Source organism: Aphis gossypii, unplaced genomic scaffold (assembly GCF_020184175.1).
Source record: "Aphis gossypii isolate Hap1 unplaced genomic scaffold, ASM2018417v2 Contig00797, whole genome shotgun sequence".
NCBI classification, from domain to species: domain Eukaryota; kingdom Metazoa; phylum Arthropoda; class Insecta; order Hemiptera; family Aphididae; genus Aphis; species Aphis gossypii.
Window position 1 is genome coordinate 1 of NW_026083286.1, and position 27,434 is coordinate 27,434.

General features: G+C 31.2%; 2 protein-coding genes and 3 pseudogenes across 2 annotated transcripts; 1 reads left to right on the plus strand and 4 right to left on the minus strand.

Annotated features, from left to right (window-relative positions):
- Positions 1-736: 736 nt before the first annotated feature.
- LOC126555312 (uncharacterized) lies at positions 737-1,671 on the minus strand. The gene is made up of 4 exons (XM_050210255.1): positions 1,590-1,671; positions 1,430-1,534; positions 879-1,371; positions 737-822 (listed from the first exon to the last, which is right to left on the minus strand). Exons 2-4 carry the CDS (start codon positions 1,500-1,502, stop codon positions 801-803), a joined length of 588 nt encoding a protein of 195 aa, XP_050066212.1. The 5' UTR covers positions 1,503-1,534; positions 1,590-1,671; the 3' UTR covers positions 737-800.
- A 26-nt stretch (positions 1,672-1,697) lies between these two features.
- Positions 1,698-2,309, minus strand: LOC126555311 (uncharacterized; annotated as a pseudogene).
- A 19-nt stretch (positions 2,310-2,328) lies between these two features.
- LOC126555314 (uncharacterized) lies at positions 2,329-5,338 on the minus strand (annotated as a pseudogene).
- Positions 5,339-19,136: 13,798 nt separating this feature from the next.
- Positions 19,137-20,718, plus strand: LOC126555313 (uncharacterized; annotated as a pseudogene).
- A 3,793-nt stretch (positions 20,719-24,511) lies between these two features.
- LOC126555315 (uncharacterized) lies at positions 24,512-25,972 on the minus strand. The gene has a single exon (XM_050210256.1). It carries the CDS (start codon positions 25,970-25,972, stop codon positions 24,512-24,514), a length of 1,461 nt encoding a protein of 486 aa, XP_050066213.1.
- Positions 25,973-27,434: the final 1,462 nt, after the last annotated feature.

Consider the following 27,434-nt stretch of genomic DNA (forward strand, 5'->3'; position numbering starts at 1 on the left):
CTCAGAACAAACTACAGGTTTCGATCACGAGTAGGTATGTTACTAGTAGCCTCGTGTATGGATCTGAGTCACCAATGCGTTAGTAACCGATTAGTAATTTCAATCACAAAACAGTTTAGTTTTTTTTTAATAGCTCCGTGTGTAGAAGGCCTTATAAGTGGCTGGAACGTAATTATCATCCAACTATCCATAGATTACGGCGACGTTGACGAGGAGCTAAGTAGAATATTGAATTCATTAAAGTTCAACTGCATTTACGTCAAAGGAGAACAGAAAAAACAAGTTCTTATGGAGTATATACCGCACGTATCACTCATCAACATTGAAGACTTGGGCTGCCCTCGATTAGATCAAATATGCGATGACGAAACATTACCTTGCTGTATTTTTCATATGGAGTACAAACCTAAACAATGTACATTTTATAAAGTATTTGCTATAAGAAAATGGTTTGTAAATAATTCTTAAAAATTTAATTGTAAATATATACAATATTTTTATTTATTTATTTTTGTCATGTAATAAACATAATAATATTTTAACATTGGTTTTTTTATTTCACCTAACATTTTCAATATATATATATATATACAAGGTATTTTTACAATATAACAAAAAAATATATATACATGGTATTTTACAAACATGATAATATTTTCAATATACAACTAGACTATACAAATTTATTTACATAGTATTATAATATATATATATATATACAGTATTTAGACATGCATTCCCGTAGAAGCGATCTCATCAAATCTTTTTCTGATTCATGATGCCACTGGCCACTGGTTTGGTCATTCATCGTCCTCACTTTCCCTATAAATCATAAATATTTTAAGTATAATAATTTTTAAATATAATAAAAAACTTACTCTATAGAATAGTGACCGTGAGCCAGTGTATGTATTTTATCATCTAGTACCACTCTTTTGTCATCATAACTGTTATAGGTCAGCTTCATGGTCTTTATCGTTACTAGCTGATGGTTGAATGAACGTATTGATACGTTCTCCTTATACGCCTCCACGCCAGCTTCTCCAAACAAACACTTAACATGATCTTCAAGAGTCATGTGGTTTTTAACCACATGAGGTCTGATACCCTTTGCCTTGATCTGCTCTCTCACCACATCCTCTTCTCCTGTACATATGTTGTACGCGTATGATTTTGCACGTAGTGCACAAAACTCTGTCATTATATGTCCTTTTGCTTCATCAGAGAAAAACCCGGGCACCTTCTTCCTAGCTGTAGTGTAGCACGGATGGATAGGAGGCAAGTCCGCCGTGTCTAATCTATCCATCAAGTTGGGATTCTCAATCAAGTCTTTGTAGAAATCATCGGTATTGATATGATACACTAGTGAATCTAGAAAAAAAAAATAAATGATATATTATATACATGAGATTAGTTTAAGTATATTTACCTGTGTCAGTGTACATTAGCTTGATTTTATCTTTATAATGTTTCTTCATAACGTTGTAATGATAGTCGTACATCAACGTCTTACTTATGTCCAGCACCGCAAATCCTATAAATATATATATATTATAAATGTATGATAAAAATAGAAAAAATATATTTACCTATATAGATAGGTTTGTCAAATTTAATAATTTTGTTCTCCAGGGCGACGGCGTTTAGGTTCTCGTTATAATTTGTACAGTGTTTAAATGTTGTGTTTGTTTTGTTAATCAATTTTGTAATCTTCTCTCACACGACACCAACTCCATTTTCATTTCCTTCCTTTTCGATTGCATAGTCTTCCCTGGAAAAACATATAATATCAGTAAAAATGCTTATAAATAATAATAAAGTGACATACCAAATACAGCGTTATTCATTAATTTAAAAAAATTTTTCTCAAATTCGTTCTTTGCCTTCTTCCGCATCTCTGTGTTTAGCTCGATATATTTAGCCAGCCAATCTGACTGGTTAAATTGAATCACTCTATGTACCTATAAAAAAATAAGAAAAAATGTTAAAAATCTGATTAAAATCATATAAAATATATATTTACTTTTTCAACTATTAAACCATTCTTAATTGCCTGCTGAAGGTTTCTATAGTGTATAACATAATTCTCCTTTTCCTCAAATGTCGCCATCAACTTCCTAACTTTGATCCTCGCGGGATACTGTTCTGAGGTAGGAAAGGCAGGTCGTTGTGTTTATCATGCAGCTCTTTAGGGTAAGACACATCCACCTCATATATACGTCCTATGGGCGATGTATCGTCCAAATCATTCAACCCGTTTAATATAGGTTCAACCAGTTGAACCCACCGTATGGCATGTACTGGGACATTGCCCATCCATACAAGTTGTTACCTATAAAATTAAATAAGTATGAAAAATTAATAAGTTTTGAAAAAAATATACTCACAGTCCTGATAAATTATCCATGATTTCTCTTTAGTATCATCATAGCCCGGGGTCTTAGCATTGTTAGCCTTGGCATACCGCATGCTGGCCTGCACCAATCCACCACGGATACCTAAAAAAAAATACAATATTATTATTATATTCATATTTTATAAATAATATACTGACCATTCTCATACATCAAGAGCATATCGTAATCGTGTAATAACTGGAGCTTTTGACCGGAAACTTCAGCATCGCGTCGAAACTAAGTCCAGGGGCGGTGAAGTAATGGGCTGCGTCCAAGTTGTATGCCCTCATACATACATCGCGAAAGTTTTCAAAGACGTCCGCCAACAGTAAGACGTCGATTTTTAGGTATAAATCACTGTAATCTCCGAGCGTCGTACAACCAAAGTGGTCCCAGACCAACTTCGCGTGCTCGAAATCTTCCTCCTTTATGTCAGTCTCCGTCAACGTACTATAAAAATCTCGCTTCCTCGGTAACCTCGTCTCCTCCAACCTACTCCAACTATCTGTGTACTCGTACGGGTACACCCCTTTACGAGTCACGAGCGGCATATCTCCGGCGACAAAATGTTTAGCGGTTTCTCTAAAGTTCTCCAGTCCGGTGTTACAAGATTTTTGGACAGTGAAGATAAACTTGATGCCATGAATCTAAACGTGTCTATGAAACGCATGCTGAATGTATTTGTTACGTATTTCGAGAAAGATATATATTTCTCCTCGATATTAGGAATAACGTTAATAGCTTGCGTGTCGTGACCCAGTTCTGTTACTATTAGGTGCGCGTCATAATTGGATAAGTTGTGGAAAAATATAGGGACAAATTTTGGTGCTTGAAGCTTGAGGTTGCAGGTATTACATAGAGCTTGTCGGTATTTTCCAGAGAGATGACAATGATCTGCAACCTTATGGTTATCGTATGTAACGGTTGTTTTGCATAAATTACAAGCTGTACATGCATTATGTGACTGCCGTTGTTCATCCGTGTGAAAACTATAGGTTTATTGGTCTTCAATAATTTTTCAATTTTTATCGCCAACTCGGTCACTGTTTCAATAAAATGTTTCGCCACGTCCGTCTTACTCTCGCTTCCTCTGTATATCACTGATTCTGTCGTTATCTCATGCTCCTCCATCAACTCTATCGGTACGTCGTCGCTCGCCTTCACAATGAGTCCATAACTCATCGCCTCGTGCTTCTGTATTATTTTGGTGTTGTCTCCTTTGTCTTCGTCAACATTGTCTCGAAATCCGCATATATAACTATGGGATGTCTCTGTGTTTTCTTCCATGCTTCAAACTCAAGACACTCACCCTCCTTCGGCATCTCCGGAAGAATCGGTTTGTGTGCCCCGCAAATAAGCTTATGTTGGTCCAACGCATCCTGTCCACTCAACTTGTATTTTAAATTTCGGTTGTCGAATGACGTGAAGCACCTTTTACAAAATACAACGCGCCCATCATGTCCTGTTTTCTGCGCACGTATGAGCCGGGAAAAATTAGAAATGTATATGTAATGTGCATTGTCTTCATCCGTAACCAGCATCAGATCGAAGTGGACTGATTTCTCCTCATCTACCACACGCAGCGGGTACACCTCGTATGTGGGAAATTTCTTCGGTGGTTGAAACTTTTTTCCAAGCCGTAAACATTAACGGTCACGTTTGGGTTATTTTTTTCAAATTTTGATATGTCTGACATCGGAGTCGGGAACGAAATACAGTCAAAATTATATTTTCCCTCGTGCTGCCTATAGTTTTCACTAACTCGGTATACCGACGGTCCCGTCACGTGTCTCGCTAGTATTGCCCACTTGAAACATTCCTGATCTACATTTTGTGGATTTATTGTCCCCCGCTTCCTTTCAATAAATTCCGGTAATTGTATATACGATGATCCGCCCATTGGCATATATTTGTAGACCGCCAACAATAGTCCGTCTATCGACTCTAGTGTAAATCCACTTCCGCGTGATTTATATTCTTCCTCCTCCTTCATCAACTTTATATATGCTCTCTCTACAATCGTTCTAATGTCGCTATCTGGATAAATTTCTACCGCCGAGGTCTTGAACGCCCTGTTCTCTGACGAGTTCGGCACGTTGGGGCGGTTGTAAGTCGCCTCGAGCTTAAGGTTAAATTTAATTGCATGTTTTTGTACGTGGGTTTTTAACAAACTGACTAGCTCGGTCATTAGCCCACGTAGAAAGTCTGAATATATTTTTACATTTCTGATGTTTTTAGCATAGTACCAAACTATTTTATGACTCGCGGACGACAAAATTTCATTAAACCGGGAACCTTCACCATATCCATCCGCGTCTTTTTTACCCTAGCAGCCGAGGTGGTGTTGGCGGTCGAAACACGTTTCCCGTTAACGCCCGTAGTATAAGAATCTAAAGAAAAATTGATATATCTTTATAAAAACATTTAACTTGTAATACATATGCCTTTTAAAAATTTAAATAATCCATGACGGATAAAATAAAATCAGCGGGTCTTTTAAAAATCTAATTAATCCCGATAAACTAACCTTTATTCTCAAATTCGTCCATGGCTTGCATACACATCTCGTCTTCGGTTAAAATTTTGATCTACCGGCTGAGCCATCGGGTACAAATATTTGCGGTGCTATCTGGATCTGAGAAGTGGTAGGTGGCGCGAACTGAATCACGCTTACTCGTGCTGGTTGAGCAACAACAGGTGCAGGCTGACGAAGAGCTGGTACGATACCATGAACATTTTTCCGATGTTTGATGAGACTGGTTTTGTAGGTGAATGTTGACTGACATACAGTGCATGGAAAACGAATACCGGTATGAGTTTTTTGGTGGACAACCAAGTTATCTTTACGTGTGAAAAACGAAGGGCACTGTTCGCATTTAAACATATTTAAAATGAAAACGAAAAGAAAAATAATAAAATGTTTATACACTTGTAATACTTTTAAACTCACTAAAATTTTTAAAGACGCGCGTAGACGTGTACAACGGCTTAAAACGTACTGAAGAACTGTTGGCTTTTTTAAAATATATATAAAGACGAATTTAAGTTGGCAGTGGGAATATTGATACTTAATTGATATTACACTGTACGAAGATACGTCCGGCAGAAGGTAATAATATCGGCCATTAATGTGTTTGTCACTTAAATAGGTATTTTAATATCATTAAGTATATCACATCCTGGCGACTCGATCGGTTATTAGTATATCGAATAATTCTAATGATAGGAAATGTATCTTATTGTCAAACACTAATGTCCAGGTGGTGTGTGAATATTTAATTGAATACGGATAATAAACCTATTATTGTCAATACGAGTAAAGTGTCTTTCAATAAATGGCGAGGAAGTCTAAATTTAATAACATTTTTGTATGTTATATTATTTTTCTAAAATTATAAGTGGAGACTATACGTTGTTAGAGTATTTATATATATCGTTCAATGGGCGGCGGCAATAATAATAATGGTTTTTGCAAGGTATTGTGTGATTATTGATATTTATTTGAATAAGGATACCTATTAAAAGTCCATGACATCCTGGCGACACGTGCGATTATTAAGCTATTAGTTTTCATAGCTATTAGTTAATTGAATAAAGGATTTGGCAATAGAGTACTAAGTATGCAGGTGCAAGCTATTAGTTTTCATTTATCGATAATATTATAATATGTACATCTAAGAAATGTCTCTTAACATCAACCGCGAATAATATTTTATAGTACAGTATTCTATGTATATTATTCAGCGTGTATTTAAATATAGCAGTATATTGTTCAATGGGTTAGAGTCGAGGTGGGAAGGTGGTAAAATGATACGCTCATACCCTCCCGTTCGATTCTAACGCAGAATATTATATTTTTAAATATATGATAACTGATAAAAATAAATGATTGATAACATGTGATAACAATTTGATAACTGATAAATGATTGATAATATGTGATAAGCCACGGCTGTAGAGGGTGGGATGTGGGTGAGGGGGTACGTCACGTACGTAGCGGCGGCTTTGGGTGAGGGTGAGGGTGAGGGGGTACGTAGCGGAACGGGAGGCGGCGGCTGCGAGGGTGAGGGGCTCAGGCTCAGGCTCAGGCTCAGGGGCTCAGGCTCCAGAACTGTCCATTTTATACTACTTATACGTATTGCGGGTTGCCTATATTGAGTAATTCATACAAGTTTGGGAGGAGCTGTGTAGTTGTTGCCTATACAGGCCATGCCTATCCTTTTACATGTAAATTTAAGGGGGAGGAGGTTCTATAATCCCCATTTTACACCTACTTATGTTATTTAATAATTTGTTGTAGGTACCTATTTATTTTATTATTATGCAATAGATACATTATATTATCTTAAATTTAAATGTAAATAATACAATATTTTTTATAGAATATAATATGTTAGTTTAGTGTTCTTATAGTAAGTTAAGACTACCACCACAGTGTTGCCAGATTTTAAAATTTGAAGATCGTACGAAACCTTCAATATTATCGTATTTTCGATCAAAAGATAGCAAAAAAATTTGCTCGGACCTACGGTCCTCGCATTTTCTTATCAAAAAAACATACACAACACATATCACAAACAATCTCTTCAATTATTATGTATTTATTAATATTTCACAAATTTAGTGCACTAACTCAAGCCTTAAATGATATAACAAAATACAAATGATGATTGTACATAACAAAAAATACTTATTAATTACTTAATACAAAACAAATTTAAAAATATTAATAACAGAAAATAAATATAACTCTATGTTCAACTCACTTTTAACTTTTAAATTATAGATTAACAAAAGTAATTTCATCGTCATCACTATTATCATCATTATTGCTGTATAAATTGCTGCTTGTCATTAAACTGTACATTTTTTTGTTGGTTCAAATTTACAACAACCAGTTTCTTGCATGTGTGACTAGAATTAAGGAGACCATTCAATGAAAGGGTTTGTAATCTATTACGTGATTTAGTTTTAATAAGGTTTACTTTTGAAAATATACGTTCACATGCAACATTTGATTGAGGCAATGATAAAACTGTAAGTATAAATTTGGAAATGATTTCAAATGGAAACTCATCGTCTTTTTTAAACATTTTAAGTTTTATCCAAAAGTTTTCAACATTAAGTTGTCTGAGATCATTAATTACTTCTGGATCTAAATCAATAATACTTAACTTTCTCCAACCATCATCAATTTCTTGAGTGTTATTATATTTTTTTATTATTACAGGAAATTGTTGAATAAACGGAAGTAATGTAGATGAACGATTGTCACTTAAAACTTGATTAGGATTTAATTGTCCCAATGAATGGAGAATAGGATTTTCAAAGTCAAATCTCATTTTAATTTGTATACAACTAGTTATAAGAAATTTTCGGCACCTCTCTAATATATCCTGTACCATACTTTCATTTGCAATTATATCTGGTTTATTCATCAAAGCCATAACTTGGGATCCTAAATAAATATCTTTTAATGGTAAAAAATAAGCGGAATCTGAAGGATCTATGGAAGTCGGATTATTGCATTTTCTCATATAACTGTATAATAAATCTAAGTACAGTTCTTTCATTTTGTTATAAACTAAACATAACACTGGCCGATCACTTTGAAATAATTTGTTAAGATTTACAAATTTTGGAAGAACCCACTGTAGAAAATTGAAAATATAAAATATTGAAGGATCGTGTAAAGTCTTATAAATTTCTTCCGTAGATTTTAATCTTTGTTCATACCAGTTAGAAGTGAAAAATAACTTTAATGCGTTCCATTGCTCTACTATTCTAGTAACAACCATAAATAACGACAACCAACGCGTTTGTGATGGGCGTAAGATTTGGTGTGGTGAAACGTTGCAAAATTCCTGAAATTCTTTAAATTGACAAATTCGCTTACTACTTGACTTGAAGTAATTGAAAATGTTATGAGCTAAGTCTTCACATACTCTGGGCAACGTTTTACAAGCAGCACTTGCACACAGATGAAGGGAATGGCAAATACATTTTTGTATAAACACTCCTGAAAAAGAAATTTTATTTGGTATTTATTACGATAGAAAATGTATTTGACATATTTACTGTATTTATTTACCTGGCATATGCTTTTGGAATCTAGATGAAACAGAATTCCAAGCCCCCATCATGGCATTACAGCCATCAGCTGCAAATCCTTAAAATAAAAAATAATAATATGAAACAAAAATAATAAAATTAAGATATATTTATTATTACATGAAGCAAAATATACTCCTATGTGGATGCAGCCACAATAGAACCTATAATTTTATAATATGTATATATGTTAAACAATAGTTTTGATACATCATTATTTTTTCAAAAGTTAATACTGTACTATAAAAATAATATTATTTAAATTATCTATCAATAATTTAGGATATGAAAATTAGTAATTAATGATATTATTCTGAAAGTTTATTACTTAAATGAATAGGACCTACTAAAAATAAAATATTTGTTGTGATGTAAAAATGATTTATCTTTTATTTAAATTATCATAGAAGTATAAAATATAGAAAAATTAACATAACTTAATTTACACTATAAAACAACTTTTAATATGAATAATGTAAATAATTTAATATTTGACCTAATTATTTAAAAATGATAATTAAAACATTTTAATTACCTATTATATTGTCCAAAGGAACTCCCGTGTCAATAAATGCCTTAATTACTTCATCAAAAATTTTTTGAGCTGTAGCACCTTCATTTGCACTGTCAGCATCCTTAAAAAGTTGAATCAGTTTGAAAAACTTAGTTTGAAATTTGTTGTTACTTTCTTCAAAATATTTCACACAAATACATAAAGTTTTGAGGCAGCCGATATCAGTACTCTCATCAATAATTATACTGAAACAGGTTGATTTCAGTATATTGATCAAATCTTCGTTATAGTTTTTTCCTATGACATTTACTACAATTGATGTGGCTTTTGTACGACTGAGGTTCATACCATTTGCTATTTTAGAATCTGGAAAGGCTTGTTTGCATACTGCAGTTAAATGGTTCATAAGGTTAAATGACAAATTATGTTCACTTATAAATCCACAGAGAAGTATCTCTGCTCTTCTTGTTTGTTCAATTTCCTTTAATTACTTTGATCATTAACAAAATTACCGATTGATTGTTGTCGCGTTCCAGTTGAACGTACACAGCTCAGATGTTTTTTTGACAACGCATGTTTTTTTAGTACAGACAACTCGGCACACATATCAGACATACAAAGTTTACATTTTGCCATAAATTCGTTGTTATGTACAGCACATAACCAGTTACTAAACTTTGGATCTTTTAACCAATCGTGTCGAAATTTTTGTTTTTTATGTTCTGTCTTTTTTGAGCTCTCTCCTCTCCGACGTTTCGTATTTTCAGGTGTTCTAGCTCTAACTGGATCATCAGGATCGTCATCCGATATAGTAAACATTTTATTACACGCAATTATTACATAAGTTTGTTTGGCTATATTTAGTCTTTACACTAATAATTTTTACTCATGAAGTCATGACTCATGATAAAACAAAATTTACTTTATCTGTTATCATGTTTTAACTGTTAATAATCTAAAATGGTGTGTTGTTTTATCTTCATACTGGAAAATATTTGGAGTTTCTATAAATAGATACATTTTTTTTCATTTCGATAATATATTAAACGTTAAGATCGTATATTTTCCATTCTATCGAAAGGTTTGGTGGGGGATCGTACTGAAGTTAAAATTATCGTATTTTCCGATCCAGATCGTACCATCTGGCAACACTGTACCACCATAATTAGTTTATAATATGTACGAAAAATCCGTACATACGGCTATACGATGTATAGGATACGTATTTAAAAATGTTCATATTTGTTTGAAATTATAATACGGATAAACGTCATCATATAATAACGTCATACGTACGAATATAAATGAAGTACGAAAAACATCCGTATATCCAATGATTCGTATATCTAAGTTTCGTATGGTTGTACAAAATACCAAATCATATTCGTATACGAATAAAATGTGTACGAACGATCTTATGTACGAATAATATTCATATTGCGTACAAAATAGACCCCTAGCTTTTGCTCCGCCGTGTGTCCGGAAAGTTAGCGACCTTTGCCTTGCGATCAACTTTTGTATCTTCTTGTGTCGTGTGACAAGCCGGCTTTGGTGTCCTTCGTGCCGTTTGTTGTGTCCGCATAACCTGAGCCAAGTTCGGTGTATGAAAGTGTATCACCAACTTTCGAGGACGTTTCGTTGGTCGTTGCTGTGTGCGTTCGCCTGGCACTTAACCACTTGGTTAGTATTTAGATACACCTTGCATCAGACCTCACCAGCTGTCAGTGCGGTTATCGTTTTTCGACGCGTTGTCGTCTCGCTCGTGATAACGTCGACTTGCCACCTTGCCACAGTCAAGATTTCGTACAAATCGCCGGACCCCGCCGACAATCAATTCCGTGATAACAGATTATATTATCGTCAGCGCATCGTACGGTCGTATTATTATTATTATTGTCGTTAATTTTGTTTATGAGTTTAATTATTATTTTATTATTTATCGTATATGTGGAGACGTCCACCATTTTATTATTTTATAATTTATTATACTATAATTACTATATTTCTTATATACATCTGTCTTAATTTTTTTATTCGAGCAATCGGTTATAGATCTGGTTTTGATATTAGATATATTATATTATTTTTTTTTTTTATACTATTAACACATCTTATAGTGCAAGCCATCAGGGCTAACTAATTATTAAGAGCCCTCTTGGCGAACACTAATATCGGTGGACACGTGGGTATACATAGAACAATAAAAAAAATAAAAAATCAATTTAACTGGAAAGGATTAAAAAAGACGTTATAGAATACATAAAAATTGCGAATCATGTCAAAAAGGAAAAGTTACAAAAAAAAAGTAAAGCAACCTATGCTAATTACATCAACAAGTTCCGAACCATTTAAAAAATATTTTTAGACATTGTAGATGTTAACCTAACCTAACTTGGGCTGTTAGTCACTACTTTATCAGGAAATACGTATATATTAACATTACAGGATGACTTAACCCGTAACTAGTCACGTCGGGTCATTAAGACCCGATGTCTCTTATCATAAATGCTATTTTTAGATTCAATTTATTTGGAATCAACGGAATCTCCCGTAATCTATTTTTTCTTCTTTATCTATCATGTGGAATGTTAAATTTACCATGTATTGATTTTGATATCAGTTAAGTCATTAATTTTACCTGAGACGACCGTTTGTGCACTTCAGATATAAGACGAGTGATCCGACACGACTATTAGTGTACCGTGGATATTAGACATGTGACGGCGTGACTGCGAGACGTGATTGTTTATTTACGTTACTAAATATATTTTCATTTCATTATTTTATTGTAAGTACTTAACAGTTTAATTATTATTATTATTATAAATGCATATATATATATAAATATATACATGATTAATTATAATTTATAATACGAGTATGGTTATATAAATACAAAATAATATTTGTTTTTTAGAATTTTAGATTATGGCTAAGTTTTTCACGGATAGAGAGTTAGAAGCAGAACTTTTAAGACAAGAAGAAGAAGAGCCATTGTCTGATGATGACGAAGATTATGTTGAGGAAAGTGAGCATGATACTGAATTAGATTTAGGCGTGTCTTCAGATGATGAAGTGAACGATATAAGTGAATGTGAATCTAAAAGTTTTTATTTTAGTAATATTCATATAATAAGTTATACTTATTAAAAGTTAAGACAAGCGGAGTAGTGGACAAACATTTTGCGGGGTAACCCCGTACCACTCCACTCCACGCAGCTAAACTTTAAATACGTATAACTCATAAACTACTCACCCTAAATTCGATTTTTATGTATTGAATTACTCAGAAAATTATTCTGCTTTGGAATATGAAATTAAAAATTTATGTTGTCATTCAAAAAAGTAAAAAACTTAAAAATTATAAGGATAAAAAATATTTAAAAATATAATTTTTTTATAAAAATGTTGTTTTTTAACAATTTGAAACTACGTAAAAAAATATTTTCAAAAACATGAATACTTTTGGAAATGATGAGTGTTGTTTGATAAAAAAATCACCCAGTATATATATATTGAAAATACGAACAAATTACAAGAGAGTTATGGATGCCCAAAATACGGATATTATAGAAATGACTGCTTTTATTGGTTTATTATTGATGTCTGGCATTTATAGAGCTGCCCATTTGAATATTGAAGAATTATGGGATAAAGATGGACCTTCTATTTTTTCATTAGTAATGTCATATAGACTTTTTTCATTTTTATATCGTTGCATTTGATTTGACGACATAAATAGCAGAGATGAAAGAAAAAACTGACAAACATGCAGCTGTTCGTGTAATACTCGATTTATTTGTGAAAAAAATTGAGCTTGCGTATACACCAGCCGAAAACACAACAATAGATGAGCAATTAATTCCATTTAGGGGTAGGTGGTGCCCTTTTCGGCAGTACTTACCAAACAAGCCCAAAAGGTACAGAATAAAAGTATTTGCGTTAGTAGACAGTAGGACCTTTTATCTGTTTAAATTCGAAGTATATGCTGGAACTCAGAACGATGGTCCTTTCAAAAAAGCTAACACACTGTTGTATTATATGTATGAATATTTTATAAGAGATGTTAGTACGTAAGAAATAAGTTAAGAAAAACTATAGATAATAAGTAAAACAGTAAAATTCAATAAGTTAAGCAATACTTAATTATTCACACAAATAGGTTAAAATAACAATTGTGCAATTCAGTATCCGTAAACTTTATATTACAGTTAGCATAGTAAGCAAGATATAATAATAAGAAATGTAAATAAATTTGTTTAATATTTACTAATCGGGTTAAAATAACAATTACATAATAATCATAGTGTCATAGTGTCTATAAACTGTAAATTTAACGTAGTAATAGAAAAATGTAGAAAAATCGATAGTAATTCGATTGTAAGTGTAGTATATAAGTGAGATGGCTAAGACAGCAAGGGAGTCAGTGGTGGTGATCGTGTGACTCGATCACCACCGGACGTCGTGTTCAAACTTCAAATAAAGTACTTTACGTTATTTTGTGTTTAACTTTATTTTGGTATACGTCCGAGTAATCGCGTATACGACAACACCTTTTGATATTGTTCAACATTTTGTCAATCCAATAAAAGGTAGTGGAAGAAATCTCACCACCGATAACTGGTACACAATACCAGTAGTATACCTTTGGCGAAATGGTTATTAGAGAATAAAATTACACTAACTGGAACGTTGCGCAAAAACAAAAGAGAAATTCCACCTGAATTTCTCCCTTATAGGAAAAAAGAGCTTTATTCTAGTATTTTCGGATTTACAAAGGAAATATCAATGGTTTCATATGTACCAGAAAAATCAAGGTCTGTCGTATTATCTCCTCCACTATGCATAATGATAATTAATATGAAGACTCTGGTGCAAAAAAAAAACCAGAAATCATAACTTTCTACTACTCAACTAAGAGTGGAGTAGATACATGTGATCAGCTTTGCAGCAATTACAATGTTGGTCAAAGAACCAAAAGGTGACCATTGGCTATATTTAATTATCTTATTAACGTTTCTGCTCTAAATTCTCATATTATTTTCAAAAAAGTACACGAAAGAAAAAATTAAAAAGAAGAATATTTTTGAAAAATCTAGCCAAAAGTCTTACACTTGATCATATAATTTGAAGAGGAAATAATCTTCACATTTTACGTAGTCTTCGACAAAAAATATGAATATATTTGGAAATCTAGGAATCAATAAGACAGATTAAAGTAACTGATGAAGTCGACCATTCAAGGGATTCTAAAAAACGTAAGAGGTTTATATTTGTCCGTGCATAAAAGACAATAAATACAGTGATATTTGTAAGGTATGTAAACAAAATATTTGTAAAATATTTTCGGCTACTGTTTGTTTGCAACGTGAAGAAAATATTTAAATTTTACAAACAAATTTTATTTAATTAAATTTTACATTTATACTTGATCTAAATGAGATAAAAAAAACAGAAAGCATTTTTTTTTATGTTATTTCATTATTTTATAAAGATTAGTTTTATGAATAAATATTGTTTCAATTATTATTTTTTTTTCAATAAACCACAAGTGAAGTAAAGGATTTATGATATAAAGTTGTTTTTTATTAATAAATTAGTCTGAAATTCGAAAATATCATCATCAGGTAAGAAATAAAAAGAAACCGGTCAATATGACCCGAAGTGATTGTCTGTGTACCTATTTTCAGGTGACTAGTTACGGGTTTACTAAATATTCAATGAGGATAGCATTACCAAATCACCAGGCTAATACTATTGGCGAAGCATTTGTAACAAATTTCGTATGTACACACGGCATACAACAAACCATATTAACTGATCAGGGCACTGATTTTTTAAGTAAAATATTCACCAAAGTATGCAAATTATTACAAATAAATAAAATAAATACTAGCCCATTTCACTCACAAACAAACGGTAGTCTAGAAAGATCACATAGGACGCTAACAGATCGTTCCCCCGGTGGTGAGCTTGTCCGCGACCGCTTATTCGTCCAATTCCGAAGGGAATGGCTTATTTCGCGGCTATCCTGCATATCTGCAGGACTTTCTCCTATGCGCAACCTGGGGACGCGCCCAGTGGCATGCCCATGCCTAACCGGGAGGTTAGGTTACCTAACCTAACCTAACCTAACGATTACGATTTATCCTCAAACGATTATAAATATTTGTTATCATTAAAAAGTATACTTGTAAGTCGTAGATACTTGAAAATTTCACCAGTTATTATTTGGAATGGCATTTTCTTTACATGATTTAATTTTCAAAATATTTCTTTTTTTTTTTAATAGGCATTTGAAATATTAATTTTTGTTTAGTTTTTTTTTTTTTATAATATCGATACAATTTTTTTGCCGAATCAATAACTCGAAATTTAAGTACACAATTCCTCATAATTTAGCCTTATAGTGATTCAAAAATTATAATAATAATTAGCACAATATATTTTTATTAGCTTATTTTATTAGTTCAAATATTGACAAAACTTCGTCAAAATCATGAATATTTTCAAATTATTTTGTAGGTATACGTAATTCATAAACAATTTTGTATAAGTAGCCAATTGTTGAAAATTGAATACAATATTTTCCATAAATTTGGCTTACAATAATTTTAAAAGAACTTAAATGTTGGTGTATTCAGGCCATTAAAACATATTAAACTACTTTTTTCACCAACCACTGGTAATTATATCCTAGGTTGACAAATCATCTTTGTTCAGAATCGTTTTTCGTATACAATGACACCTATCATTTGATTGATTTAAATTTAATACATCAATTTTTTATAGTGATTTACTGTACAGCAGAGGGTTAGCCACTTGACTACTTTTTTTTAGATAATATAGTATATAACTTTTAAACTTTTAAATATTTTAGGGTGCAGTAAAAAGGGGTAGAAAACCCCGTGTTCACGAAAATTTAATTTTTGAGGCATTTGTAAAGAGAAAACATGAAATTATAAATGAACACTGTTATGGGCTATGAGATATCTATAAGATATCTACGAGATATCAAGGCTAAGTTAGTATGACCATGCCTCATGTCGAGGGTAATGCGGATCCTACTATGACCATGACACGTGTCGGGATAGTAAGCGCACCAATAATTATAGTGCACTAATGATGCATTGAGATGTTATTGTACATTCTCAAATTCGTATCCGAATTTGCAACAACTACAAGGACACCTGGTTTCACCCAGAAGGCGGCAACTCGACGTAAACAAGAGACCACCACAATATATAAGGGAGCCCGAAGACCAGCAATGGCAGATGTACCAAAGCTATCAACAACTGAGCACTTTCACAACACTCAGTCACTTATTTTGTTTGTTACATGTATTTAATTTATAAAGACATTATTTGTTATTAAGTTTAACTTTCATTCAAATTAACCATTTGGATTCAAATCTGATACTGGCACGCAACACGTACGTGATATTATAATATCAAATGATAAGTAGGTATATATTGTATTCGTACAGGGTAGTTGTCAGAAAATGATAAGAATGTTTAACCACGTATTATACCGATGAACCAGCAGTGATACCAACGTGAACAAAAATCATCGCAATAATACTTACAGTCGACATCACTGATGATAACATTTTTAGAATATAATATTTAATATTTTTTTGGCACTATACCTTAGAATAAAACTATGTATTATGTAATAAATAATACAATTTTTAATACATTTAAAAATTGAAGACCCCAGTGCAATAACTAGTTACGTCCATTTTTAAAAATTATTCAGGAAATGAAAAAAACAATCTATAAAATTGGAAACTTAACCAAAAATTAAAAACGTAAAATTATTTTTTTTGTAAGAACAAGGTACATCACTCAAACCCATTTCCAATGGTTTACGTTTTATATCATGATACTATTTATAAATAACTAAAAAATTATGATAATTATATTTATAATGATTGCAATACCAATTTTGTTTTTTGGACGTAACTGGTTATTACAGCCAACAAATTATTTTATTGTAGTCAATAAGTACTCTATTATAAAATATTATTATGTATTATTGAATAATAATCATATTATTAATTTTTTAATGATAAATTGATGTTTTTATTTAAAATATAGATTTTAATGTTATCAAGTTATTTTTTAAATAAATAGTTCACTAGAAATTATGTCATTAGAATAATATAAGCACCCTATTATGTTATAAATTTACTCCCCTTTAATGTACCTAGTATAGGTACCTACAAAATGGCAAAATAAGTACTAGTAAAGTTAAAAGTTGCATTGCTTTATTAGGAAATAAAATGTTGAAAAAATATTTATAGTTACATAGTTATCATTTGGTCACTATACAACTAAAACTTTTAACAATAGGTTTGTAAATTACTATAAACATAACAGAATAAAATTTAAAAAAAAAAAAATAAGTATTAAAAGTGACTTTTTGTCGAGTATAACATTATAAAAATATTAAATAACATTTATATTATTTTAGTTAATAATAAAAAAGAATCTCTTGATCAGTCTTAAAATATTGATATAATCCATTAAGTTACTAGAAAACTAAAACTTTTAGAAATATTATTATAAACATAAAAAAATACTATTAAAAAAATATATATATATTAATAGTGAATAAATTGTGGTACATATTTGAAAAGGTCTTGAACGTCCCTTAGGTTATCTGGTTTTATAGGCAATATTTGTTATAAAGTTTTGTGTTGGATCTGGTAAATCAAGTGTAACTGAAGTTTTTCTAACAGTTATATGGTTTCTTGTTAAATTAGTATTTACTGCTTTACTGACTAATAATCCTTCTAATGAATAAAACATACATCTGTACAACATCACCAGCTGGGCTGTGGTAGAGCATATTCTACTGATAATCATAAGACAACACCTCACAATTTTTATTACTGGAAATCCCTATGTAGAAATTATAGTATAATATAGAGTAAAATAAGTTTTTATTGCTGGAAATTTCCTATGTAGAAATCATAGTGACCTTTTCATAGTTAATCATAAATATAACCAGTGTATAATTATTTGAGTAAACAAGATTTAGTCTATTGCCAGTCACTGAAGCGTCAAAGTGATATTAAGTATTATAAAAATAAATTCTGTTGACATTTATAATTTCTGTTTTAATTAAAAAATTGAATGTATACATCATGGCTTTTAACGGTGTTAATGAGCTTTTGGATCATGATTACTTACAAAGTAGTTTTACTCCTCAATTCTATATTATATTGATAATACATTTATATATATTAATTTAACTACGTGTTTAATTACTTAACCACTAATATAATTAACTATATTTATAAATTAAAATAAATTAATAATTTTGTATTCCTAATTTTACTAATTATATTTTCCGTTTAATATATAGTGCAAAATTATACCAATCATGAAGTGATTGAGATTGGAGCGACCGGTGGTATACTATTAAAAAAAATATCATAAAAGGTCATATTCAATCATGGAAAAAATTAATTATTTTACAGACAATATTCAGTTTTGGCCAGTGGGTGAACAGCCATAATCATATAGTTTGGTACCAGGTGTTCATCAACATCAATATATTATTAGAGACAACCTTGGATTTCTTTACTTTAAAAGTAAAAAAACAGAAGAAAAATTGTAAGTAATAATATCTTTTATTCTATTTTTCAAACTATTTTGTATTATCATTTGAAATTCAGAGTTAAATTAATAAATTATAAAACACTAATAATATAATAGTTACAATTTGAACTTAATTATGTAGTATACAAATCTTTTAATTTAGGTACTTAAAATGTGAAGAAATCACAAATAAATGCTCAGCAACTGGATCAATTTCTTCTTATACAAATAATAAATATTTTCAACTGCGGAGGTTACATAACCATGAAGTGCGATCATCAAATATAGAAATGAGGAAACTCCGAAGTTCAATTAGACATCAATGTGTTCAACAAATTGCTCGGCCATACTCAGCACGATCTTTATACGTAGAAGCAATTGTTAGGTAACTTTAAAAATAAAATATACTTTAAAATAACTATCATATACCTATACAAAATAAATGTTTAATACAACAGCCATCCCGAAGGAGCTGAAAATTATACATTTTTGCAAGCAGCTAAAAGGATGCGGCAAATACGAAGATTAGTGTTCCCTCCAACACCGAAGAATCTGCAACATTTTAATAATTTATTACAAATGGATAGTAATAAACATTTCACTATGTCGTTTCAAAAACAGCCAAATTTGTAAGTATTTTCACAACAATACCTAATACAATATAACAATTACCTACCCCATTGGTACATAATATACAAGTTAGATTTTGGTAGCATAAGTGTACTAAACTTGTTTTAATACAAAATAATAATTTAATCATAGTCCCGATTTCTTATTTGTTACATCATACTCTTAGTTAATAACTGTAGACACACACAAACTTTAATTTATTGGGTTACATACCCAAGATTTTATCAAGGTCCACTCATAGTTGATGTTTTATTTATCGGTGTACTATTCTGTAACAAACATCGTATTGAGTCAATTCAAAACGAATTACATAATGTAAGTTATCTAGTGTGATTGGAGAAATAATAGAAAACTTGCTAAAATATTCATTTGTAGGTTACAATATCTGGGTGTGACGGAACTTTTAAGACAGTTCCCAAAACATTGGATAATGACTGCTATCAATTGTTCACCTTTCAAGTGATTCATAGAAATGCTGTAAGTAATAAATTGTACATCACATAATAAATCATCTTGTTTTTAACATTTTAGGTAAATACTTAAATAATTAATATTAATAAAATTTTAGCTATTTATGGTTTTAGAGTTTTCCAATGGTATATGCATACTTACAGGTAAAACTGAGGAAATATATGTAGGTTTATTTAAATATGTCCGTAATGTTTTACCACTACAGTACGATAAATTGACTATAATCACGGATCTTGAACTTGGACTAATTAATGCAATTCGATTAGTATTTTCAAAAATTAGCCATCAAGAATGTTATTTCCATTATTGTCAAGTAAAAATTAACATAATAAGTTCCTACACAAATTATTAAAAATGTATTTTGAATGTATTGTCTCAAGTCAATTTTACGGCACCTGAGAAGTAAAGAATCAGGAATGTACAATTTGGTAAAAGCCACTCCTATTGTTGCCAGAATTTTTAGAATGATACTCACCACATTTTAATTATTTCATGAACATATTAAAATAAAGCAGCTTAACCATAACTTTTACAGGTACTTGCTCTGCCGTATTTACCACCTAATTCAAATAATAATAGGATTCCCAGCATGTTAGATGGCTTCAATTCTATTATCATGTATATTGTACAACATACTGAGATAGCTGAGTATTTCCATGATTTAATGTACCAGTATGTATTTGGATATTGGTTTGTAAGAATGCGACCAGAAGCCTTCACTATATTTGACAAGGATATTAGAACCAATAACTATGTGGAGAGCTATCACGCAGCTCTTTTACGGTTTATTAAACCTCACCCCAAAATATGGGAGTTCCTGGGTATAATTTAATTTATAAAAAAAAAAAACGTTTGTGTTGGTTTGTGCAAGTTTTTGTAGTATTATAGATACACGTGATATGCATGTATAGTTATGTTTTAATTACAATGTGGGAAAGAATTTTTTTTTTAGTGGCTTCAAGATCTTTGAAGCAATGTACAAAACTTCTCTATTATTGTTTTTCCTCTTATTTGTTGTTCATCTAAATAAATAAATGTGTAGGTTACTTATCTATGTGTGAGTGTTCATATATGTAATTGTATAAGTAAGAAGTAAAAAAATTAAAATTAAACTTACAATTCTTTATTTTTAAATATTTAAGGCCAGATAAGATTTCTAGAAAACCAATACAACTTGGAATTCAAACAAGTCTCTCAAAACTTGAATGTAAATAACATATTAAGTCAACATATATTTAGGAACAATTAAAAAAAAATTATTTATTTTTTTAGATCCGTTCTTGTAATTCTTCAAGAGGTAGAATTAGGAATAGAAATACTAGTGAAATTAAACGGTTCATGCAAGACTTAATAGAGAATGATGCTCCTGATCGCATTTTAACGTTTTTAAGAAAGGCAGGTCATCAGGTTAATGGTTACATAGCCCAACAAATTGGCCCATATCCTGGTAATAAAAATGTTCTAGTAATTACTTAACTTCATACATTTATCATTATATTTTTCAGATAAACAAGAATTGCTACTCCATGAAGCTAACAATTCACCAATTATAATTATAAATTGATATCAATTTTTATTTTATCAACTTTTTTTAAACCTAATTAACGAGTCATACTATTATTAATTGACATGAATTATTATTTTACTAACTTTTTTTAAACTTAATTAATGTGACAAATTTTAAAATTATCCTACCAAACGTAAACCGTGATTTTTATTTATATCTCAGATAGCAATTTTATGTTCTTAAAATGTCTTAGTTATGTTAAAAAAATAACCTTATAATTTCTATAATATTCCAGATAGGTTCTAAGCACCTTTTTTAATGTTTCTATAACATTTTCTTAGAGTTTTTTGGCCGCAAAAATGTTGTTCTACTAACATTATAAAATAATTATCTCTATAACGTTAAACTAAACTTTTTTTGTTATTGTTATAACATTTCCAGGTGGTTCTAATTGTCTTTTTTAATGTTTAAAAAATATTTTCTTAAAATGTTTTGGCTTTTGAAATGTTGTTATATTAACGTTTTAAGATTATTATTACAACGTTAATCCAAATATATATTATATCCTATATTTAGATTTTTATATTTCAAAAACTAATACAGACTATCTTTTTATTAGGTATTTTCAAAAACTATTTTTTAAAACTGTTTTGTATTATTAAGTTAGTAGTTGGTACTTGAGTGAACAGTATCTAATGAATTTGTAGTCCTATAACCTATTAATACCTACCTATGTAACCAGCAAATCAATAATTTACTATTATTACATTTAATATTTTACTTATTTAAAAACCTTTTTAGAAAATTTAACATGGTATGTAGAAATAAACCATATTATTAATTATATTGATATGTACAGCATCCTAGTTTCAAGTAAATATAAATGTAAAAAGTAGAAGTTAACACAGTTTTGTGCAACTAGAGAAAAGGATTGGTAGCAACTTGGCAGGCTTTGATAAAAACTAAATAACTTTGATCACTGTTTATCTCTTAAGCCATTTTTTGAATAAAAATCTAAGTAGAACTGCCTTTGTCTACTATTACATAATAATAATAATAATACATAATGAGAATACAAATTTATATTTTGGATTGTTTTTATTAGCTGCTTGAAGTCTGTAAGGAGCATGTGAGAGCCATATTCCCAATGATTCATCTATTTCTTTGTCAGTGTGTGTCTTATACTTTATATGTAATCTTAATGCATCTGAAATAAACATTTTATTTGAAATCACTAATAACTCATATGTGAAATTAAAATTATATTGACAAAGCAGAATTCACGGGAACACATAGTTTTTTCACCGAAATGTAAATTATAAATAATTAAGTAATTAAGTTTCTTCCATTTCTTATGCATACCATAATATTTAAGCCCTATTTCATGAACAATTAAATTATAGCTAATATACCAATAATATGATTATAATATGAAATATTTTTGAGCAATTGATATAAGACAAAAATTTAAATTAATTTAACCAAATGTTTCCAGTTTTAATTGAATATTATGCAAGTAATTTATAATTATAGTAGCAGTGCATATTTTTAATATAAATTATGCTTACCAATAATCAAACGATAGAAGAACAGATTTGAAAATGATTTTTTTTGTTTAAAACCATATAAAGAATAATTTACCAGAAATGTATCATCAAACATACGAGCCATAATTCTTCTAACACTGTTTCTTATATCTTTCTTACCGACAAATAAAGATATTTTACTAACCTAGTTGAATAATAAAAAATAATAATAATGAAGTAAATTTTTAAACGTAGCAATGATCTCTTATTTTAAAATATTAAATAATTACCAAAGATTTTCTTAAATCTTTATCCTGGATTTTGTTATCCAATACTAACAAGTCATCAGAAGTTTTTATAGGGAAGAGTGATTTTATATCCACATCGTCAGATAGAATTGAAGATGTTGATGCATTGGTCATCATTTTTTCAATATTTTCATTAATTGAATGCCATAAAACTTTTAATGCTTGAATTTCATACTTCAAGAAAGAGAATGATGTAAGTGATATGTTATGAAAATCTGTAAAACATTAAATTATTTGAATGTATTAAATTAATCTTTATGATTTTTAGTTATTAAATAGGTATAGAAATATAAATGTTTTATAACATACAATATCTAGACAATATTTATTTATTTATTTATTTATTTATAACGATTAACGCTAATCGGCTTTTATACAGAGTACTTACATACAAAATAATAACAAATTTAAATAACAATATTAAAATAGTAAGACATAATAACAGTATTAAAAATAGTAAGATAGCAAAAACCAATAATATAGTGAAACAAAAATAAAGTGCCCGGCACGAAATTGTCACAAATTATATAAATTGTATACACGCATCAGTCTAGGGAGTGGTGCATTGGCAGCAAAGTTGGACCGATCAGTTTGTAGGTAGAACGTGCCCTGGTATCGAGTGTTGCTAGGAACATGGATATTAAGTTTCTCTAATAATCGAGGTGCATCAATTTTCCCATTTAATAGCCCGGAAATAAATCGGTAACTATGTGACTGACGTCTAACTGATAATGACTCGAGACATAAAATATAATTTATTGGTTGATAGTCATGGGGTGGGTGAGAAATGTTTAGGCAGTACCCAGCATTATTCAAAAACCTGTTCTGCACTCTATCAAGTCTAAGTATATCACCAACGATATACGGATACCAGACAATAGAACCATACTCTAGTACCGAGCGTACTAGCGCACAATAGAGCACTGAGAGACATTTTGGAGAATTGAAACTCGCAGAATGTCGTCTAATAAAACCAAGTATGCGCACAGCTTTGCCTACTATGTGATCAATGTGAGGACAAAAATCTAAAGATGGGACAAAAAGGAAACCTAAGTCAATAATTTTGTCAACACGATCCAGGTGTAGACCATTTAGAGAATAGTCAAACATTATAATATTTCTAGTACGATAGAATGACATAACTTTGCATTTGGTAATATTAAAGGAGAGCCCAACAATGTCGCACCAGATTGTTAGTTTTACCAGAATTCTTTGAAGTATTTGACAGTCTTCCGTGGACGACACTGTGTGGAATATCTTAGCATCATCTGCAAATAACAGGACCCTCGCTGGAGAAATTACCGAGCAAATAGAGTTAATAAATATATTAAATAGCAGGGGGCCAAGATGACTACCTTGGGGAACACCTGATAAAACTTTAAATGATTTAGATTTCATACCAAATAATTTAACAAATTGAACTCGATCAGACAGGTAAGATCACAACCAGGTTAGGAGTGGGTCACCAATTCCTAACCGATCCAAGACATATATCAGTGTATTATGATCAATCGAGTCGAAAGCTTTTGAGAAGTCTGTGTAAACAACGTCAACTTGCCGCCTAGCTGAAAAAGCAACATGTACAAAAGATACAAAATCAATTGGATTGGTAGATGTTGACCAACCAGGAAAAAATCCGTGTTGGTCAACCGAGATGGTTGACAAGAGTGGAAGTTGGATACGCTTCAGAACAATCGATTCAAACATTTTGCCTAAGAATGGTAGACCAGAAATAGGCCGATAGTTAGTGACATCAGTAGGGTCCCCCGATTTTAGAATAGGTGTAACACGGCTACATTTCCAAACGGAGGGGAAGATTCCTTCTGCTAGAGATTTGTTAAATATCGCACAGATCGGCAAAATGAGATGGTTTCTACAACGATACAAAAAGATGGCTGAAATACCATCAGGTCCGGAACCCCGAGTAGTAGCAAGTGATTCAAAAGCAGCAGACACCTCGTCAGGGGTAATTGTTATTGAGGATGGGAGAAACGAAAATTGCTTTGTAGTTATCAAGTTCAACTGAGCATCAGATATCACCCTAGGTTTAACATAAACCGAGAAAAAATAAGAAGCGAATAGATCAGAAACTTGATCACCGGAGGCACTTATGCTATCGAGATGAACTTTCTCCGGAATATTCTGACTACCTTGAGCCTTACGGGCATAGTCCCAAAACGAGCGTGGATTGTTACACAACTGCTCTTGCATTTTACACGTATAGGATCTGTACAGCTTTTTTGAAACAAATTTACATTGAGAACGTAAAAGAGAGAAACAACGGTAATTATTAAATCCACCAAATGTTTTAAAAATTTTATGGACTTGTTTCTTTTTGACCAAAAGATCCTTGAGGCTCTTAGTTACCCAGGGTGGAAAGGATGAGTTACGAAAAGTGAGCAAAGGTACACAGTGATCAATGACATGCAGAAGTGAGTTCTGTAAGAACTTAGCTGACTGCTCTGTCGTTAACGACGATAAATGATGAGCCCAGTTAATATTGCGTAAATCATCGTTTGCCTTAACGTAGTTACCATGTTTGAAATCGTGAAAAGAATGACTATTATTAAGGACAGGGATATCTAAGGGACATGTGCAGGATATAGTAAGCGCTGGATGATGCATATCACAAGGTAAGAGAGGCTCAGATGATTCCTCAACTTTGACAAATTTGTTATTTGTAAAAACTAAGTCAAGGAAAGAGTTAGATATATTAGGGACATTATTTTTTTGTTCAAAGTGAAGGGCTTCGTATTGATCACCGATCTGACGAACTTTATCAGTAACAGAACCATCATATTCAAGGCCAGAGTCCCTATTAGACCATCTAATATTAGGTAAATTAAAATCACCACATACAATACCAAAATCAAATTGATAGGATTCCCATACATGATCCATTGCATCGCTATGGTTCTTATATCTAGACACATCAGAACAAGGAGGCAAATAAATGCCTGCTAAGAGTACAGAAGCACCCCCAGGGAGGGAAATGCGTACAAATACTAAGTTCTAGTAAACTTCTTCCTTTCCTAACAAAATCAGATGTTATGCAGGAATTTAGTTCTAAAATGGATTTAGATAATTCATTAATTTGTTTAGCCCGAATATGTGTACTTAGTGGATCCTTATTAACCCGAAGCATTAACAATTTCTTCATTACACTGATATTAACAAGGTGTAAATAATCAAGGCTAAATGAAATAACAGCATCAACTTTGCTAAATCTGAAATTGTATTATTCAAATGAAAATCTTCATCCGAAGGATTAACATAAGAAATATGATCTCTACCAGAAGAGTTAACTCGTGTATAAGGGAAACAAACTCTATGGTCTAAGTATTCTTCTTCAATTTTACAGCGAGTACAAGAAGAAAACCCACTATGCCCTTTGACTTTTATAATAAAACTTTTAGCAGGAGAATCACAACAAAAAACATTAATTTTAACAGAATTTACCATTATGCCATTAGTTGAAAGTTCAGTAGCTTCTGAAACAAAATCTAACAGAAAATCATTGCTACAATGTGGTTTTTCTGTGCCATAATAAAGACCTACTAAAAATACATTTTTTGGCAATGGAGACTCAATTTCAATGTAAGCTAAAATCGGCCAAAACTGATTGCTACTGCTTTTCGAAATTGGTTATCCGTCTATACCTACTGCAATTTTAACTTCAAAAACATTTACAGGTAAATTCAATTTAATGCCATTAGCTAATCAAAAATGATGATAGAGTCCTGGTTCAACTTTGCGAATGTGTTTAGAAGCACTAGAAGGTGTTTGAAAGTCCTAGTCAGCAGGTAGATTGTTAAAACAATTATGTTTCTTAAGTCCTTTCAATAAACCATTATACCTATTACCTATAATAACAAAAATAAAGTTGTATATCACCTGTTATAGACGTAGGTACTACTTGTCTTGTATTCGTGCAATTAGCAATAGCTAATAAAGACAATGTTTCCACCTAAAAATAAATCAAAATACTAAGTCACGGCAATGGTGACGGAACACATAATGATAAAAGTAAAACGTACTTGTCTTCAATATCGGCGAATGGCGTCAATGGCGATAATCAATATCAAAAAAGACCATCAAAAAAATCAAAAAAAAGATACGAAAGTACACGTAGTTATATAGTATACGATGTAAAATAAAAATGGCGAGACGTAAATCAATACAATACGAGAGTACGAGACACGAGTTATCGACAATCAACGTATGTCTGTACCGCCGTATAGCACGCAGAAAACAAAAAGTACGCAGGGACAGGCAACATTTATTTAGTCGCAACTCACTAGTCACATTGTCGCTGGACGCGGTTGACACGGAGACGCGGTTTAACGGTTAAATAAAGAAAGAC

Bases quoted from the DNA above. Each gene is read 5' to 3' on its own strand.
- LOC126555312 (XM_050210255.1), bottom strand. From the start codon at position 1,502: ATGTACGACTATCATTACAACGTTATGAAGAAACATTATAAAGATAAA. The intron at 1,372-1,429 runs GTAAATATACTT...TTTTTTTTCTAG, and splicing joins GCTAATGTACACTGACACAG to ATTCACTAGTGTATCATATC. The intron at 823-878 runs GTAAGTTTTTTA...TATGATTTATAG, and splicing joins CACGGTCACTATTCTATAGA to GGAAAGTGAGGACGATGAAT.
- LOC126555315 (XM_050210256.1), bottom strand. From the start codon at position 25,972: ATGGATCATGTATGGGAATCCTATCAATTTGATTTTGGTATTGTATGT.